Source organism: Saccopteryx leptura, chromosome 4 (assembly GCF_036850995.1).
Source record: "Saccopteryx leptura isolate mSacLep1 chromosome 4, mSacLep1_pri_phased_curated, whole genome shotgun sequence".
NCBI classification, from domain to species: domain Eukaryota; kingdom Metazoa; phylum Chordata; class Mammalia; order Chiroptera; family Emballonuridae; genus Saccopteryx; species Saccopteryx leptura.
The window spans coordinates 72,943,216-72,959,554 of NC_089506.1; the positions used below are offsets into that span (position 1 = coordinate 72,943,216).

Here is a 16,339-nt window from a genome sequence, read left to right on the forward strand (position 1 = left end):
TATCCATTCTGCTACTCTGCCTTTTTATTGGTGAGTTTAATCCGTTTTCATTTAGTGTAATTATTGACACTTGTGAGTTCCCTATTGCCATTTTATACATTGCTTTCTGTTATTTTGTGTCTTGTTTGAGTCTTCTCTTTTGTTTTTCTATCTTTTGTTTTTGTTTGATTGTATTCCATACATCTTTCCTGTGTTGCCATCTTTTTTAAATCACGTGCTTCTGTGGTGGTTTTTTTTAATGGTGGTTTCCATTAAGTTAATGAAAAGGGTTTCTACCCTGTTCATTGTAGTGCACTATCTTGTGAGTACTTTTGCACTCCATTGTCCTTTTCTACTGTTAATCTCCATCCTCTCCCCTTTTTTGTTTTGTTGTTTTCACATTTTAAATTTGGTTTTATTGTGTTCTTAGTGGAGCTTTTACTTGTGGTTTTGTTATGTTTTGTTCTTTTTATCTGGTTGGAAAACCCCCTTTAGTAATTCTTGGAGTGGGTGTTTTCTGATGATCAATTTCCTCATCTTTTCTGTATCTTTGAATGTTTTTAATTCTCCTTTGTATTTGAAGGTTAGCTTTGATAGGTATTGTATTCATGGCTGAAAGTTCCTCTCTTTCAGGACTTTAAATATTGGGGTCCACTCTCTTCTAGCTTGTAGAGTTTCTGTTGAGAAATCTGATGATAATCTAATGGGCCTTTCTTTAAATGTTGTATTCTTCTTTTCCCTGGCTGCCTTGAGAATTTTTTCTTTGTCATTGGTTTGTGACAATTTCATTATGATGTGCCTTGGACTAGGTTTGTTGGGGTTAAGAAAAGTCGAAGTTTTGTTTCTTTCTTGAAATTGAGGCGTTAGTTCTTTCCACAGGCTTTGGAAGTTCTCATCTATTACTTGTTTGAATATGTTCTCCATTCCATTTTCTCTCTCTTCTCCCTCTGATATACCTATTATTCTTATGTTATTCTTTTTGATGGAGTCAGACAATTCCAGTAGGGCTTTCTCATTTTTTTAATTTTTGAGTCTCTTTCTTCTTCTCTCTGTTGTGCCTCAAGTTGCTTGTCTTCTATTTCACTAATCCTACCTTCTATCTGGGCTGTTCTATTAGCTAAGCTTGTTATCTCATGTTTCAGCTCGTGAATGGAGTTTTTCATCTCTGTTTGATTTGTTTTTATAGTTTCAATTTCCTTGGTAATATATTCTTTATGTTCATTGAGTTATTTTATGAGCTCCCTAAATTGCCTTTCTGTATTTTCTTGTATAATTCTGAGTATTTTTAGGATTTCTATTTTAAATTCTCTGTCATTTAGCTCCAAGGTTTATAGTATATTAAATTTTTTCTCCATAGAGTTTTCCTCATCTATCTGTGCTACCTCTCTGTCTTTTGTATCCATGATATTCAATTTCTTTTTCCTTAATGGCATCTGAGGGTGGTTTTGTTGATAGTATTAATGAGAATTAATAAAGAATAAAAAGGTAAAAAATAAAAATGAAAAATAAAAAATAAATAAAAAAATGATTATTCCCCTCCCCCCCTTTTTTTCCTCTGCTCTCCTCTCACCTCATTTTGAGAAAAGCTTGTGGTGAACTGTGAATTATATTGTGCTAAATAGAACAAATACTACCTATAATGGAGGGCATGATTTGGGGAGAAGTGATAAAGAGGCAAAAAAGTGGATATGGACTCAGAAAATGCAAAAAAGGAAAAAATTTGGATAAGGAATAAAATGATTTGCTTTTAGGTGATGGTTGACTCAGGGATATGGTGAGAGGAATAAGAGGGAAACAGGAAAAAGGGGAAAAATTAAAAAATTACTATTGTATTTAGTGGAGCAAGAGCTAGATAAAATGGAGAGCCAGGGTTGGGAGCACTGTTAATGAGTTAAGAAAATGAAGTTAAAAACCCCCAAAGCGGCACAAAGAAAAATTTCTGTCCCAGATATAGTAATTTGTTCATGATTGAGGAATGAATGGGCGGAAAGGTAAAGGAGAAAAGAAGAAACTAATGTAGAAGGAAAAAAAAAGAAAGAGGAAAACACAAAAAGAAGAAAAAAGAATAAAAAGAGAGAGAGAGAGTTAAGGGATTTGGAGTGCAATCCTCATAGAGAGAAAGGAAGAGGAAAGAAAAGATAATGGGAGATGTAACACTTATGGATAGTGTAGTTCAAGGAGAGGATAGAGTAAGACTAGCAGAGTATTAAATGACCAAATTGGAAGAGGAAGAAAATAATCAAGACAAGAAGATAAGAGAAACAAACGAACAAATATAATAAAATGGAATAGGTTATAAAGTCTGTGGATTATTCTTGATTTTGAGAGGATATCTCCTTGCTTTTTCCTTTCTCTCCCTCTTCCTGGTCGGTGACTCTGTACCCAGGGTTCTGCCCCTGTGGCACACTTAGGTAGAGGTTTGTAGTTGAGAAGTCTCTATGGCGATGTCATATATTAGGCTTCAGTCTCATTGGCAGTTGAGGCTCATTGGCATTTGCAGGCTCTGCCAATGAGAGAGTCTGTATTCCCGGAGCCTCTCTCCTAGTCTTTCCTTCCTGAATTAGTAGCCTGATGATCCAGCTATCGGGTTGCTGCTGCCTCTGCCTTCGCGTTTAGTGTGCAACTTCTGGAGACTCCAAGCATAGATTTCTCTTGTCTCTGGTTGAAAATCTTGTTGAATTTTTGGGGGGATTTATTGGTATTGCTCCTATGGTGCCATTTCTCTGACATCAGCTCAATCATCAGTTTTTCATTGTGGCACTTTAGTTGTTCACTGATTGCTTTCTCTTATATGCCTTGACCGTGGGGCTATAGCAGACCAAGTAATCCCTTGCTTGAGCCAGCTACCTTGGGTCCAAGCTGGTGAGCTTTGCTCAAACCAGATGAGCCCACGCTTAAGCTGGCAACCTTGAGGTCTCAAACCTGGGTCCTCAGTGTCCCAGGCTGACGCTCTATCTGCTGCGCCACCACCCAGTCAGGCAACAATATCTTTTTCTTTTTTTGTGTGACAAAGACAGAGATAGGAACAGATAGGGACAGGAAGGGAGAGAAATTAGAAGTATTAATTCTTTGTTGGGGCACCTTAGTTGTTTGCTTTCTCATTGATTGCTTTCTAATATGTACCTTGACTGGGGGCTACAGCAGACTGAGTGACCCCTTGCTCAAACCAGTGACCTTGGACTCAAGCTGGTGAGCCTTGCTCTAACCAGATGAGCCTGCACTCAAGCTGGCGACCTTGAGGTTTTGAACCTGGGTCCTCTGTGTCCTAGTCCGACGCTCTATCCACTGCGCCACCTCTTAGTCAGGTGGCAACAATATCTTAATCAAAACTAACACCCTCCCTTACAAAAACCTATGAGACAGGTACAATTATCTGTTTTATAGGTACTTAACTTTTAAACAAATACATCAACTATTAATATAGGTCCTATTTTTAGATTTTTATTGGCAGTTTCACTTGCCTACAGCATAATTTATTTTAGGTCAAAGATAATTTAAAGAATAATATAAGTGTGAATTTAATAAAGTTAAAAGATTATAATATACCCTTGAAGAAATTAAGAGGGAGTATCTACTTAATATACGATACTTTAAAACAAACAATCAACTCTGGAACTGTAGATAACGTCTCACCCTAATTCTAAATCAAGTAATTTTATATTCTTTTGCTTGTTACATGCAATCTCTTAAATCAGTCTTTACAATTTTTAATGTATTTATTGAATATAGTATTTTTCAGTTTATTTTCAAGAAAACCAGCTTCAGAATGAGAACTTCTTTATGTATATCAAGCACAATATAGCAGAGCCTCCATTTTGTTCCGTAAGATCAGTAAGAGGAAATATACTGGTATTTAGGTTTTGACACAGCTGATATTTACTATATTTAATCCTCCCAACAGCCCTATGAAAAAGACGTTCCTTCCCACTTTCAGACTGAGGGATTTTGGCCACAGGGATATAGAGTAACTCTCCCCAAATCACACAGAACTGCTCCTAACCATTTGGCTGTCCTGCTTCTCAGGTTCACTGTTTACTTTCCTCCTCCTCTTACCTTCCCCTCTCCTACCCTTCCCCTCTCCCTTCTCCCCCCACTTCCCCTCTTCTCCCATCTGCTCTACTAAGTGGGTGGATACATATGTGTATTCACAAGCAGCTGACCTTTCTCCTGCCTGATGTTTATTCCCAGTTTATTTACTCTTTAACAAATGTGGGCATCACTGACAGCCATGTAAGTACCATTCTGGGTCAAGAGCTAGAATTCACCTCATGTGTGTGCAATTTTCCATCCAGGGCTTATTGAGATTTTAAGTCAGAGCCCTGAGGTTGTGAGCTTTCTCTCTCATTTGCTTTAGAGCAGTGGTTGTCAATCCTGTCAAATGATAATCACCGGGGGGATGTCAGGACACCCTGATGCCCACCATCATGCTTCACTTACAAGTAACCCGTTTGTTTGGGCCTCAAACAATCAGGGAATTCTAATATGTAGCCAGGGTGGAGAATCCCTGCTTTAGAAAGGTTTCAAGGGCAGATTTCATGAATTCGCTCATGTTTTTGAGACCTATATACTATAATTTATAAAATTGGATCCTCTGTTCCAGTTCCTTAAAAAGCGTGAAGATGAGCTGTATGTGTATATATATCCCTGTATTTGACAACCAAACTCTTTCTGTTCTGCTTTCTTTCTGGAAGCTAGCTAATTTATAGCTCTATTTTTTTTTCTCTTTTTTTCTCTAGAAGTCCCCTGCCATGTCTTTCTTAACTTGAGCTATGATATTTGGTGGGGGTGTTGGACCTGAAAGCAAATAGAATTACTTAGTGGTTTTCCACCTTTCCTTTCTGGTTTAGGCTCTGATTAATTTGCTTGATTGTTTTCATAGAGGCAATGACATCATTGTTTTGTTTGTATTTCTATTTTTGAAGGTGAACACATTTGCGCCTCCTGCGGAGCAGATGCACATGGTCAGGTCATCACTTGACACACAGGTCAGCGGGGGAGAGAGCAATGCGCTGGAGGAAAGTGCCAGGAGAACCTGCAGGGACCCATGTGAATTGGCAGACCTGAGCTTCAGCAACCTCGATGCTGTCATTATAGCTGGTGAGTTCGCTGAAAGCCGTGTGGCCAACTGTTCATTTTAATTATTTAATCCTCTTCCCGAAAGGGTAGTGCAGGCTCAGCTTCCATTTTGACCCTCAGTGTCAGGCTCTAGATTTGTGGTTCTCAAACTTTGCTGCATGTGAGAATCACTCAGGGAGTTTAAAATGTTCCCAGTGCTTGGCTTACACCCAGTAACATCACACTGTCTGGGCTGGAAAGAACATTAGTATTTTTGATGCTCCCCAGGTGATCCTACAGTTCAGTCCAGTTTGAGAACCAGCGCTCTATCTAAAGTGACCAGTGGTTCCCAGTCATTGTTGCACCTGGAATCACTCGACCGGCTTCAAAACCATCAATACCTGTGTCCCTGTGGCCTGGAGTTTGGAACTTTTAAGATTCCTAGATGATATTCATGTGCAGACAAGTTTGGAAACCACTGACATATACCAGCATGTCTCTAACTTTAATGGGTATATGACTTACTTGGAAATCTTGTTACATAATGCAGATTATTTTTCCCCCTTTTATGGAATTTATTGGGTGACACAGGCTAACAAAATTATACAGGTTTCAGGTGCACAACTCTACAATGCATCTCTGTACCATTGTATTGTGTGTTCATCACCCTAAGTCAAGTCTCCTTCCATCACCATTTATCTCCCCTACCCCCTCTTCCACCTCCTTCTCCCTCTGCCCCCCAGCAATCACCACACTGTTTTCCATGTCTGTAAGTTTTTCTTTTTATTTCTTTTCTGATTCAGCTCCCAGGTGACAGGTGGGATGTGGCATAGAGGCCACATTTTGAAGCCTTAAGGCTCTGAAAATCACAGGGAGGGTTTCCTGTTCCTGGACCTTTTCAGGGCAGGGATCACTTATAGATAGGTGACTCTACCTTTTAAAATAAGAGATTGATTTACAAGTATAATTTTCTTAGATATATCTAGTTTTCTTTGTATTTCTTTCCCTTCATAAGGAGCTGTATGTTAAATATTTATCTTTTCTAAACTAAACAATAAAATCAGTTGTTTTAAGATTATTTTAAATGTTCACAATATTCTTGAAAGTTTTGGAGGCAAATTTGAGATGTCCCACGGTGAGAATGAAGATTCATTATTTTAGCTCAGAAGTGAGTTGCTTATGGATACCTAACATTTACCTAGTAGGTTGCTTGTTGTTTTACATATAAGTAGTTTAGATATTGATTGCTATGTAACAAACACCAAAATTTGGTAGCTTAAACAAGAATTTATTATCTTTCCTAGATCTGGTGGTTGACTGGGCATAGCTTGGCTTTGCTTGAGGTCACTCTCATGCAGTTGCAATCAGATAGTGCCTGGGGCTGCAGACATCTGGAAGCTTTACTGGGCGGAAAGACACCACAGTGATTTCACTCCCGTATGTGGTGTCTGGGCTGGGACTGGCTGGAACAGCTGAGGGCTGGCTGCATGGCCATGCGGTTATTCCACATGGCTATCTTGGGCTTCCTCACAGCCAAAGCCCTTGGGGTGGTTACGCTTCTTACATGAAAGCTGCCACCCTCCATTCCAAGAAGACCTGGGCTTTCCTCTTAAATTCTAGCCACAGATATCCCTCAGCAGCACTCTCTTGCATTTTATTAATCAAAAGTAAAACCAGATTCAAGGAGAAGAGACTACAAAAGAACATGAATTATAGGGAGGCATGGATATTGGGACACCATCTTTGGAGACTGTTGGGAAAACAGCTGTGTTAGGCTTGCTCACTTGTACTTTGCCTGATTAGTGTATGAGCACGTGGCAGCACCACGTGTGCACAGTCTATGTAAGGTATGGGTACTTGCCACCAGCAAGGATGGCGGATTGTCTGGCCACCGCTGTGAGGAGCCATTCTGTTGATTGTTTGCCTGAGAAGCAGTTTTTTCTTTCCTGCTTGCTCGTCCACCATTGAGAGACTAATAAACAGAATGGCCCAACACTTTCTGGCGCTGCAGTTTCTCTACCATCTGCCCGGATCCAGTGTGAATCTGCATGCCTCAGGTGGAGCAGGAGCCGGCTCTGCCTCTTGGTACCCTACCCCGAGCATCTCCTCAGACAAGAGCAGTGACATCACTACCTGGCCAGAAAATGACCAAAGCATGCAATGTCCTCACTCCCTGATGAGAGAGACCAACAGAACTCAGAACCCTGGTAACCAGGGAACCACATTCTAGAGCAACCGCTAGCCAGCTCAGTTGGCCAGAGACTTTAGTTGAGTCAACATGTCCTTGTGTTGTCTTCCCCGGTCCCAAGGCCGTGGCAACCAAAGAAACAGCGCTGATGGTTTTTTCCGCCGTGGCCGCCGCTGGGTCCAGACTCAGCCCAGGCGCCTGTGGCCCTTTTCTCGGAGGAACCGAGAAATAACCCATGGAGGCTCAGAGGTGGTGGATCCAGAGCAGGACAGCACTGTGACTTCACCTGAGCAGGTCTATGTCCCCTATGTGTGTGTGTGTGTGCGTGCGTGTGTGTGTGTGTGTGTGTGTGTGAGAGAGAGAGAGAGAGAGAGAGTTTTGAGTGAGTGTATGTATATGTGTAAGAGGGTTTCATGTCAGAGGAGCCTGCTGTTAGGAAGAACGGGCTGAGCACGTGGGTCAGAAGCCTTGTGAACCAGCACATTCACACCGCTGCCTGTTTGGATTGGAAGTGTGGGTGGCACCCACTGCCCCAGGTTTATCTTGAGTCCTGGATGTGAATTTCATTTCTACTGGGAGGGTGTATCTGCAGAAACATCCTTGGGTCTGATTTGGGAGCAGAAGGTGCATTGGGCAAAAGCAGCTGCGATGAGGGCCAGGCTGGGCTTGAGGCATCCTGACCCGCTGCTGGTCATGTCATTGCAGAGCTCAGTCAAAAGCACCCAGGAGCAGCTGGAGGAAGGAGAACCTCACATCATCTCCACAACTGTGGCCCAGGTGCACCGTAGTAGTGATGTTCCATACAGGCCTGCAGAAAGCGTGGCCACCTGGGCGTCCGGGGACCTGGGGCCCGTGGATGACCTCAGTAGGTCTCCTCTCCCGGAGCCACCCAGGGTTTGGAGGAGGTCTCGTCCCCCAACGCCATACAGGCTCAGGAGGTCTCTTCTTTTTACAACACCCAATTTCCCGAGGATTCCTCCCCTGACGCTACCCAGGGTCCAGAGGACTCCTTCCCCAAAGCCTCCCAGGCTCACCATGTCTGAATCCAGCCTGCAGCAGGGGGCCCGTGCTAATCAAACTGAGGCAAACCACCTGGAGCCCAAGGAAGCAGAACTAAAGGGTGAGAAGGTGGTTGAGGACATGGTGGCATGGTCGGGAGGGTTGGAGGGGAATGTGAGATAATTGGGAAGGGTCGGTGTCAGACACACAGGGAGCATTCCTAGAGGCTGGCCAGGAGCAAAGACTGGCTTCAGACCACCCACGTGCAGGATGGCTGGCGGGGAGGACGTCCTGTGGTGGGTCCTGGCCTTCAGCTGTGCTCTGTCTTTGGAGAAAACATGGAAATGCAGGCACAGGGGTAATCTTTTCTCCTCTAGCAGCTCCAGCACCAGCCCAGGAGGCAGAGCCGGCTCTTGCTCCACCTGAGGAACATCTGGAAGAGCCGGCTGCACAGGCAGACCTGGAGGCCGAGCCAGAGCTGGAGGGGTGCCTGACTCCAGTGGCCTTTTCACCTTATGAAGTTCTTCCAGGTGCAGCTATGGAGGTGGGGCCGGCCTCCACTGCGCCTCCTGCCCACACTGAGGTGGGAAATCTGATGCCTGAAGAAGCCTCAGACCAACCTGCCTTGACTCCGCCCACACAGGAAGAGCTGTGCCTGCACACCACCTCAGGGCCAGCTCAGGAGCCTCCTGTCCAATCAGCGGTCCCTAGCCCATCCGAGGGATCTATTTTCCCACCTCTTTTCGATTATTTTCTTTTATTTTCTGTTATCGTCATATTCCCATTTTCACCTTGGCCTTATAGAATATTCTACTTTATTAATTTTTTTTTGAACTGTTTTGTTTTCTTTTATTTTGTTCTTTTTCTTTTTCTGTTAACATCTTTTTTCTGTATAGAGTAATTCATTATAAGTAATAAAATAAAAGTGATTATTTAGATTTTAATTTGTGCCATTCCTCAGCATGAAGTCCCTTAATGATGCTGTGCAAGCATCACCTCTAACTTGTTGAAAAATGTTCCATCACCCTGAATAGAAACCCTGCACCTAAAAGACTCACTCCTCCTATCCCTGCAAAACATCAACTGCTTTCTGTCTCTGCTCCTTTACCTATTCTAGACATTTTCTATCAATGGAATCTTACCATAGTGCTGTTTTCAATGTGCTCCCATACTTATTTTGTTTTTATCTGAAATAAAATTTTTTCCACTAAAAATGGAAATCCCAGGTCGAATAGAGAGACAGATATAAAAAGAAAACTTTTTTCGTAAGTCTGTGCTTTATCTATAGGTAGCGACCACTCTGCTAAGTATGATCCCAGGGCCAGAACGTAGTCAGGTGACAGCTTGACCTTCCTGGGCATAAAACAAACATGAGAATAATGCAGAAATTTGCAAAGACAAACCAGAAGCTAGAAAGTATTCCTTACAAGGCAAGGCCAGAGAGTGGTTTACATTCCTGCAAGTGCATGAACTTCCTGAAAATTGGTGTTTTCTTTCTCTCTCTCTTTTTTTTTTTGTATTTTTCCAAAGTTAGAAGTGGGGAGGTAGTCAGACAGACTCCCACATGCACCTGATGGAGATCCACCCAGCATGCCCACCAGGGGGCGATGCTCTGCCCATCTAGGGCATTGCTTTGTTGCAACCAGAGCCATTCTAGTGCCTGAGGCAGAGTAAATGGAGATGTCCTCAGCGCCTGAGCCAACTTTGCTTCAATGGAGCCTTGGCTGCAGGAGGGGAGGAAAGAGACAGAGAGGAAGGAGAAGGTGAAGGGTGCAGAAGCAGATGGGCGCTTCTCCTGTGTACCCTGACTGAGAACCAAACCCGGGACATCCACACACCAGGCTGATGATGCTCTCCTGCTGAGGCAACTGGTCAGGGCCAAGTTGGTGTCTTCGAAAGGGACAGAGGGCAAACACCTGCACTTTCAATAAGAGGCAGTGCACATGCCAGTGCAAGTCAGATAATGGCCCCCCACCCTGATGAGGACACATGCACTGTAAATGTCAGTGGGAGAGCCCTGTCCCCATCAGACTGAAAGGCTTCTGGTCTGGTGGTGACCAGCCTGGAGGACAATGTGAGGATGGAGAGGCACCAACAGCTCCCTGAAAAGAAGTAGGAAAGGCCCCTCTACTGGGGGAACAGTGTGTAAGACCCATCAAATTCCACAGGTGCTCAATTTCACCTGGCATTGCTCACCCTAGGGCAGGAGTTGTCAACCTTTTTATACCTACCGCCCACTTTAGTATCTCTATTAGTAGTAAAATTTTCTAACTGCCCACCAGTTCCACAGTAATGGTGATTTACAAAGTAGGGAAGTAACTTTACTTTATAAAATTTATAAAGCATAGTTACAGCAAGTTAAAGCATATAATAATAATTACTTACCAAGTAATTTATTTCAGATTTTCTCTAATTTTGGCATAATAAATCTTTATAAAACAACTTACTATAGTTAAATCTATTTTATTTATACTTTGGTTGCTTCGCTACTGCCCACCATGAAAGCTGGAATGCCCAATAGTGGGCGGTAGGGACCAGGTTGAAGACCATTGCCCTAGGATATTATCCCAAAGAAATTCTTGCACAACTTCTCAAAGATCTATATTCAAGACTGCCCATCAGAGCCCTGATGATATAGCCAGGAATTGAGAATAACAAAACTGTCCATGGACAGTGAAGGGACCCACTAATCCTGATCCACACGGATGATGGAAGCTGGACAGCAGCTAGAGTTGGGGCAGGGGTCTCCACCTGTTGACAGAAAAGAAGCTCAGGGATCCTCTCACATGAAACATGTGGCCCAACATCTGAATCCATGATCCCACTTCTTAGAGCACGACCATGTGATTTCAGCTGGCAGAGAGTCATATATGAAAATCAGTCTGAGTATAGCACAGACAGAACAAACCAAGAGAGAAGGGCGGACCCTGAGAGATACCAACCAAGCCGCTCATGATCTCATTTGTGGGGTGGAGACATCAATCTCTGACCTTCTCTTTGATGTGATGTCTAATTTGTTATAATGCATGTGTGACTGTGACAGTTCTAAATTATATATTGAAGTTGTATGTCCAGTGTTATCTGTGTATCACTCATCTATAAAGTACATAATTTAGTTTTTGTTGTTAAAGTATTTATGACAAGGAAAATAAAGGTTAGTTATAGTACCATATTGAATTCTAAAGGAATTCAGAAACAAATAAAGAACAAAGTCCTTCTCGGGAGGAGAGCCCTGATACGGGGGGCTAACCATGCCTGTTCTTTCCAGGATTTTGCACATAGTGTTGGCATGTGCACGTGTGTGCTTCTGCTTTCTCGCACCCATGTGTGCATTGGTGGATGCCTGTGTGTGTTCACATGTGTGAGCGTGTGCACCTGTGGGTGTCTGAAAGGTAGAATTCCTGGACATGTGGTCTTCCAAACCCTTATTTTTCTTGGTGTGGACACTGCCAGTCAGAGTTTTTGGCATTTTCTGTGACTCCACATCAGAATTTCCAAAGCTCCCTGTGGTGGAACCCGGATCATTACTCATTTTTCACTTTTCTTGTTCTAATTTGTACAGGATTTTAAAATATTGGGTGCAGTTCCTATATCCGAGGAGAAAAGGAAAACATTACAATGAAAGAAAAGTGAAGAGAATGGTCACAGAGTGGGGATAAAACCAATTCTTCTGATGAGAGTAGTGCAGGTTCGAGAGCAGACGGCTCTAGAGCTGGCCCTGGTGTGTGGTCCAGAAGCAGGTGCTCTGTGGCAGGAACCAGGGCAGGTTCTGCAGAGGGCTCTTCAGTCGGTGGTGGCGGGGCCTCGGGTAACTCAGCAGATGCTGCACAGGCCACCTGGCTCCAGAGCTGCAGTTGGAGTGACTCCTGGAGGCGACACCCCTCCAGGTCTGGAGCGGCCTATAGACCCTCCACTGCATCTGCCTCTTCGAGTGAAGAGGTGGAAGCTGCCGGCTCTGTCTCCTGGGCTGGTGCTGGAGCTGTGAGAGGAGAAAAGATCCCCCATGTGCATTCCCATGTGCCCCCAAAAGACAACACAGCCAGAGCCTTCCTCAGAAGTCACAGCACAGGACCCACCACAGGATGTCCTAGCTGCCCACAGTCCTGCAGAAGGGCGGTCTGAGTCCTGTCTGCTCCTGGCCAGCCTCTTGGGGTGCTCCCTGTGTGTCTGGTAACCCCTCCTCATCAGTTCACATACATCCGCATCCCCCACCACACCCCACCTCCCCCACATTCACACCCGTGGGTTCTGCCTCCTTGGCCACCAGGTCCTCCTGGCCAGTTTCTGGACTTGGGCATTGTGCTCCCAATATCATGTCTGAAGTGATGCGCTGCGGTGGGATACTGTGTTGCTTTCGGGGAGAAGAACTTCTCTGGCCATCCAGGGGCCCTAGATCCCCAAACCCCCAAGTGGCCACACTCACTGTGAGCCTGCTCTGGAGCTCGGTGCTGTGGCTCAGTCGCCCGTAACTGGTGGAAACAGGAGGGACTCTCCCCCAGCAGCCTGCCGCTCTTCCATGCTGTGGGTTGAGATCTGCAATGAGCAGCAGTGAGTCTGGAGACGCCAAGCCTTGCCCTGTTGTAGCCACTGCTGCTTCTGCCCAGTGGACCTTCTGCTCCTGGATAATGCCCAGGCCTGTGTCTGCACAGATCATCTCCCAGGTGAAATAAGATTCTCCTCCAGCTGAGCAGGTGGTGACTCAGTGGATAGAGCGTCAAACTGGGATGCGGAGGACCCAGGTTCGAGACCCCGAGCTCACCTGCTTGAGCGCGGGCTCATCTGGTTTGAACAAAGCTCACCAGCTTGGACCCAAGGTCGCTGGTCGAGCAAGGGGTCACTCAGTCTGCTGAAGGCCCACTGTCAAGGCACATATGAGAAAGCAATCAAGGAACAACTAAGGTGTCGCAACAAAAAACTGATGATTGATACTTCTCATTTCTCTTCGTTCCTGTCTGTCTGTTCCTATCTATCCATCTCTCTGACTCTCTCTCTCTCTCTCTGTCTCTGTAAAAAATAAATAAATAAATAAGATTCTCCTTCAGGGCTCAGGATGAACTTCTGGCAGAGGGCACCACCCACACTCCAAGTCAATCCAGCAAGCCCTGACCTGGGGTTTGAATGTGACAGACCCACCTTCTGATCTCTCCTCAGCCTGTTTCTGAGTGGAGCAGAACTTTTCCACAGGAACCTTTCGATTGTGCGTGCACACACACACACACACACACACACACACACACATACACACAGACGGGACTCGGCCTGAACAAAACCACCCTGGGCCCCCTTGGGTCCTGCCCTGAAATGGGCCCCAGGTGTCTGGCCTGAGCCCAGACCATCGGCAGCCTTGGCAAAACATACTATCACTTCTGCCTCTTTTGAGGCTGTGGCCCCCTGATGCTGAAAAAACATGAGAACATCTAGTCTCTGCCAATGTGTCCAGTGAAGTTAGCTGGGAAGGGGCTGTTTTATAATGTTGTTGCTTGTTTACCAGGGTCCAAGTTGAGTTTGACTCTATTGTCAGATTATGAGATCAACCCTGGGTCTTCTACCCAGAAGGTTTTTTCAGACAAGACCAGTGAATTCTCTTCCTTCTCTTCTTCTTCTTCTTTTTTTTTGGTGACTGAGACAAAGAGAGGTACAGATAGAGACAAACAGACGGAAAGGAAGAGAGATGAGAAGCATCAATCTTTGCTGCAGTACCTTACTTGTTCATTGATTGATTTCTTATATGTGCCTTGACATGGGAGATACAGCAGACCGAGTGACCCCTTGCTCAAGCTGGTGAGCCTTGCTCAATCCAGATGAGCAAAGCTCAAGCTGGAAACCTCAGGGTTTTGAACCTGGGTCCTTTGCGTCCCAGTCTGACCTTCTATGCACTGCTCCACTGCCTGGTCATGCATGAATTCACTTCCTGACCTCACTACAACAAGCAGCAAAAAATATTTCAGAAAAAATACATTACTGAGACAAATACCTGCGATTGTACTGCCTATGTTTTCATCTAGAAATTTATGGTTTCAAGTCTTACAATTAAGACTTTAATCCATTTTGAGTTAATTCTTGTGTATGGTGTACGGAAGTAGCCTAGATTTCTTCTTTTGCATGTGCCTGTCCAGTTTTCTCAACACCATTTATTGAATACAATGTCTGTAACCCTGTGTATGTCCTACCCACCTTTGTCAAATATTAATTGATCATATAGACAAAAGTAGGTTTATACTGTTCCATTGATCTGTATGTTTGTTTTTATGTGACACCATGCTGTTTTGATTACTATAGTTTGATATCAGGTAGGGTTATACCCTCAAGTTTGTTCTTTCTCAAGATTGCTGAGGCTATTTGCGGTCTTTGGTGATGCCCTATAAATTTGTGGTGAATTTGTTCTAGTTGTGTAAAATATGCCATTTCCTTTTTGATAGAAATTGTATTGAATGTGTCTTTGGGAAGTATGGACAATTTAATCACGTTAATTATTCCTAGCCATAAAATAGTATATTCTTTCAGTTATTTCTACTTCTCCAACTTCTTTTTCAGTGTCTTATAATTTTTCAAATACAGTTTTTACATCCTTGTTTAAATTTAATATAAGATTTTTTTCATGCCATTGTTAATATTTTTTAGTTCTCTTTATGACAGTTCATTATTGGTGCATAAAAATTAGGTCTAAAAATTTGTTTTGATCAATTCAATTTATATATTTATTTTCTTTTATTACTTATAACATACCTAAGACAGCTCCTAATGAAAAATTGCAATGATTTTCTTATGTCTTCTTAGGATTTTAATTTTTTAGCAGCTACATGTAGTCTGTGATCAATTTTGAGTTATTTTTTTGAGTGTGGTAGAAGGTGCTAGTCTAATTTCTTTCTTTATCATGTAGCTATCCAGTTATCAAGCATCATTTTTTAAAGTATTATTCTTTTTACCACAAAATTGTTTTGTTCTTATGGATAAAAAATTGGCAATGCAAGTAAGTGATTCAGTTAGACCAGTGGTCCCCAGCCCCCGGGCCGTGGACTGGTACTGGTCGGTGGGCCATTTGGTACCGGTCCAAAGAGAAAGAATAAGTAACTTACATTATTTCTGTTTTATTTATATTTAAGTCAGAATGATGTTTTATTTTTTAAAAATGACCAGATTCCCTCTGTTACATCCGTCTAAGACTCACTCTTGTTGCTTGTCTTGGTTACGTACGAAGGAGATATAAAAACATTCACAAATACAGAAAAGATGAGAGAATTTATCAGCGGAAAGCCCCCACTCCAGGAAATACTAAAGGGGGTTTTCCAACCAGATTCAAAGAACAAAAGAAAACAACACCACAAGTAACAGCTCCACCAAGAACACAATAAAACCAAACTTAAACTGTGACAACAAAGGAAAAAAAGGGGGGAGAGGATTGGTGATAGGCACTTCAAGGTTAGGAACTTGTTTTCTCTGCACTTTATATACTGCTATAGTATACAATACATTGCAGTACTCACAGTAGGTGTTTAACAAATATGTATTATTATGAAAAGCAATATAGACCCTATAGATTTTTGACATTTTATAATAATCTTCTAGCAGCATGTTATAATACAGTATTTCATACTGAGAAAAAAATTGATTTAAGGAAATTTATCTTTGTTTAAAAGTTTTAGGAGTGACGTCACGGAAATGGCGCCGTGAGCAGCGCGTCCGACAGATCTCCCCAAAATCACAACAAATTTATCAACTAGAAACAGAAAAATTTATCCTCGGATCATTCCGGAGTTCCACACAAACTGAAAGCGAAAGGACTGTTATCACTTGAATCTGAGAGACTAGGGTGTGGAGGAAGATAACTACCGCAGGGACGTTCATTCAAGCCGCGGAGGGAGTGCGCCTGTGGTGAGTCGGCCCACACTCGGGAGCGGGGAGCAGCCGCCGGCGCACCCGGTCCGGTTGCAGAGCGAGCACCGCTAACGTTCCCAGTGGCCCGCGCACTGCGAGTGAGAGTCCCCAGCCACCGGTGCCTGGAGCACCCCATTCACGCACGTGCCCTGGGCATCCTACCCGCCCAGAGCGCCCTACTGGCCCGCACACCCAGGGTGCCCCATTATCCTGCGGCCGGTGCGCCCTGGCCGCCAGCGGCGG

The 16,339-nt window shown here is 43.7% G+C and overlaps 1 protein-coding gene and 1 long non-coding RNA gene across 2 annotated transcripts in view; both read left to right on the plus strand.

The window, feature by feature from the left end:
- LOC136402846 (uncharacterized) overlaps window positions 1–16,339 on the plus strand; it is a 108,300-nt gene that overhangs the window by 65,037 nt on the left and 26,924 nt on the right. The window lies entirely within an intron of this gene.
- On the plus strand, window positions 7,019–9,569 carry LOC136403272 (uncharacterized). Its single transcript, XM_066381877.1, has 5 exons — window positions 7,019–7,241; window positions 7,344–7,531; window positions 7,802–8,342; window positions 8,599–8,993; window positions 9,510–9,569. The coding sequence occupies exons 1-5, from the start codon at window positions 7,019–7,021 to the stop codon at window positions 9,567–9,569; spliced, it is 1,407 nt and encodes a 468-aa protein (XP_066237974.1).

Coding starts and splice junctions, on each gene's coding strand:
- LOC136403272 (XM_066381877.1), top strand. CDS start 7,019: ATGGCCCAACACTTTCTGGCGCTGCAGTTTCTCTACCATCTGCCCGGA. Junction 7,242..7,343: donor CAACAGAACTCAGAACCCTG/GTAACCAGGGAA, acceptor CCCGGTCCCAAG/GCCGTGGCAACCAAAGAAAC. Junction 8,343..8,598: donor CAAGGAAGCAGAACTAAAGG/GTGAGAAGGTGG, acceptor TTTCTCCTCTAG/CAGCTCCAGCACCAGCCCAG.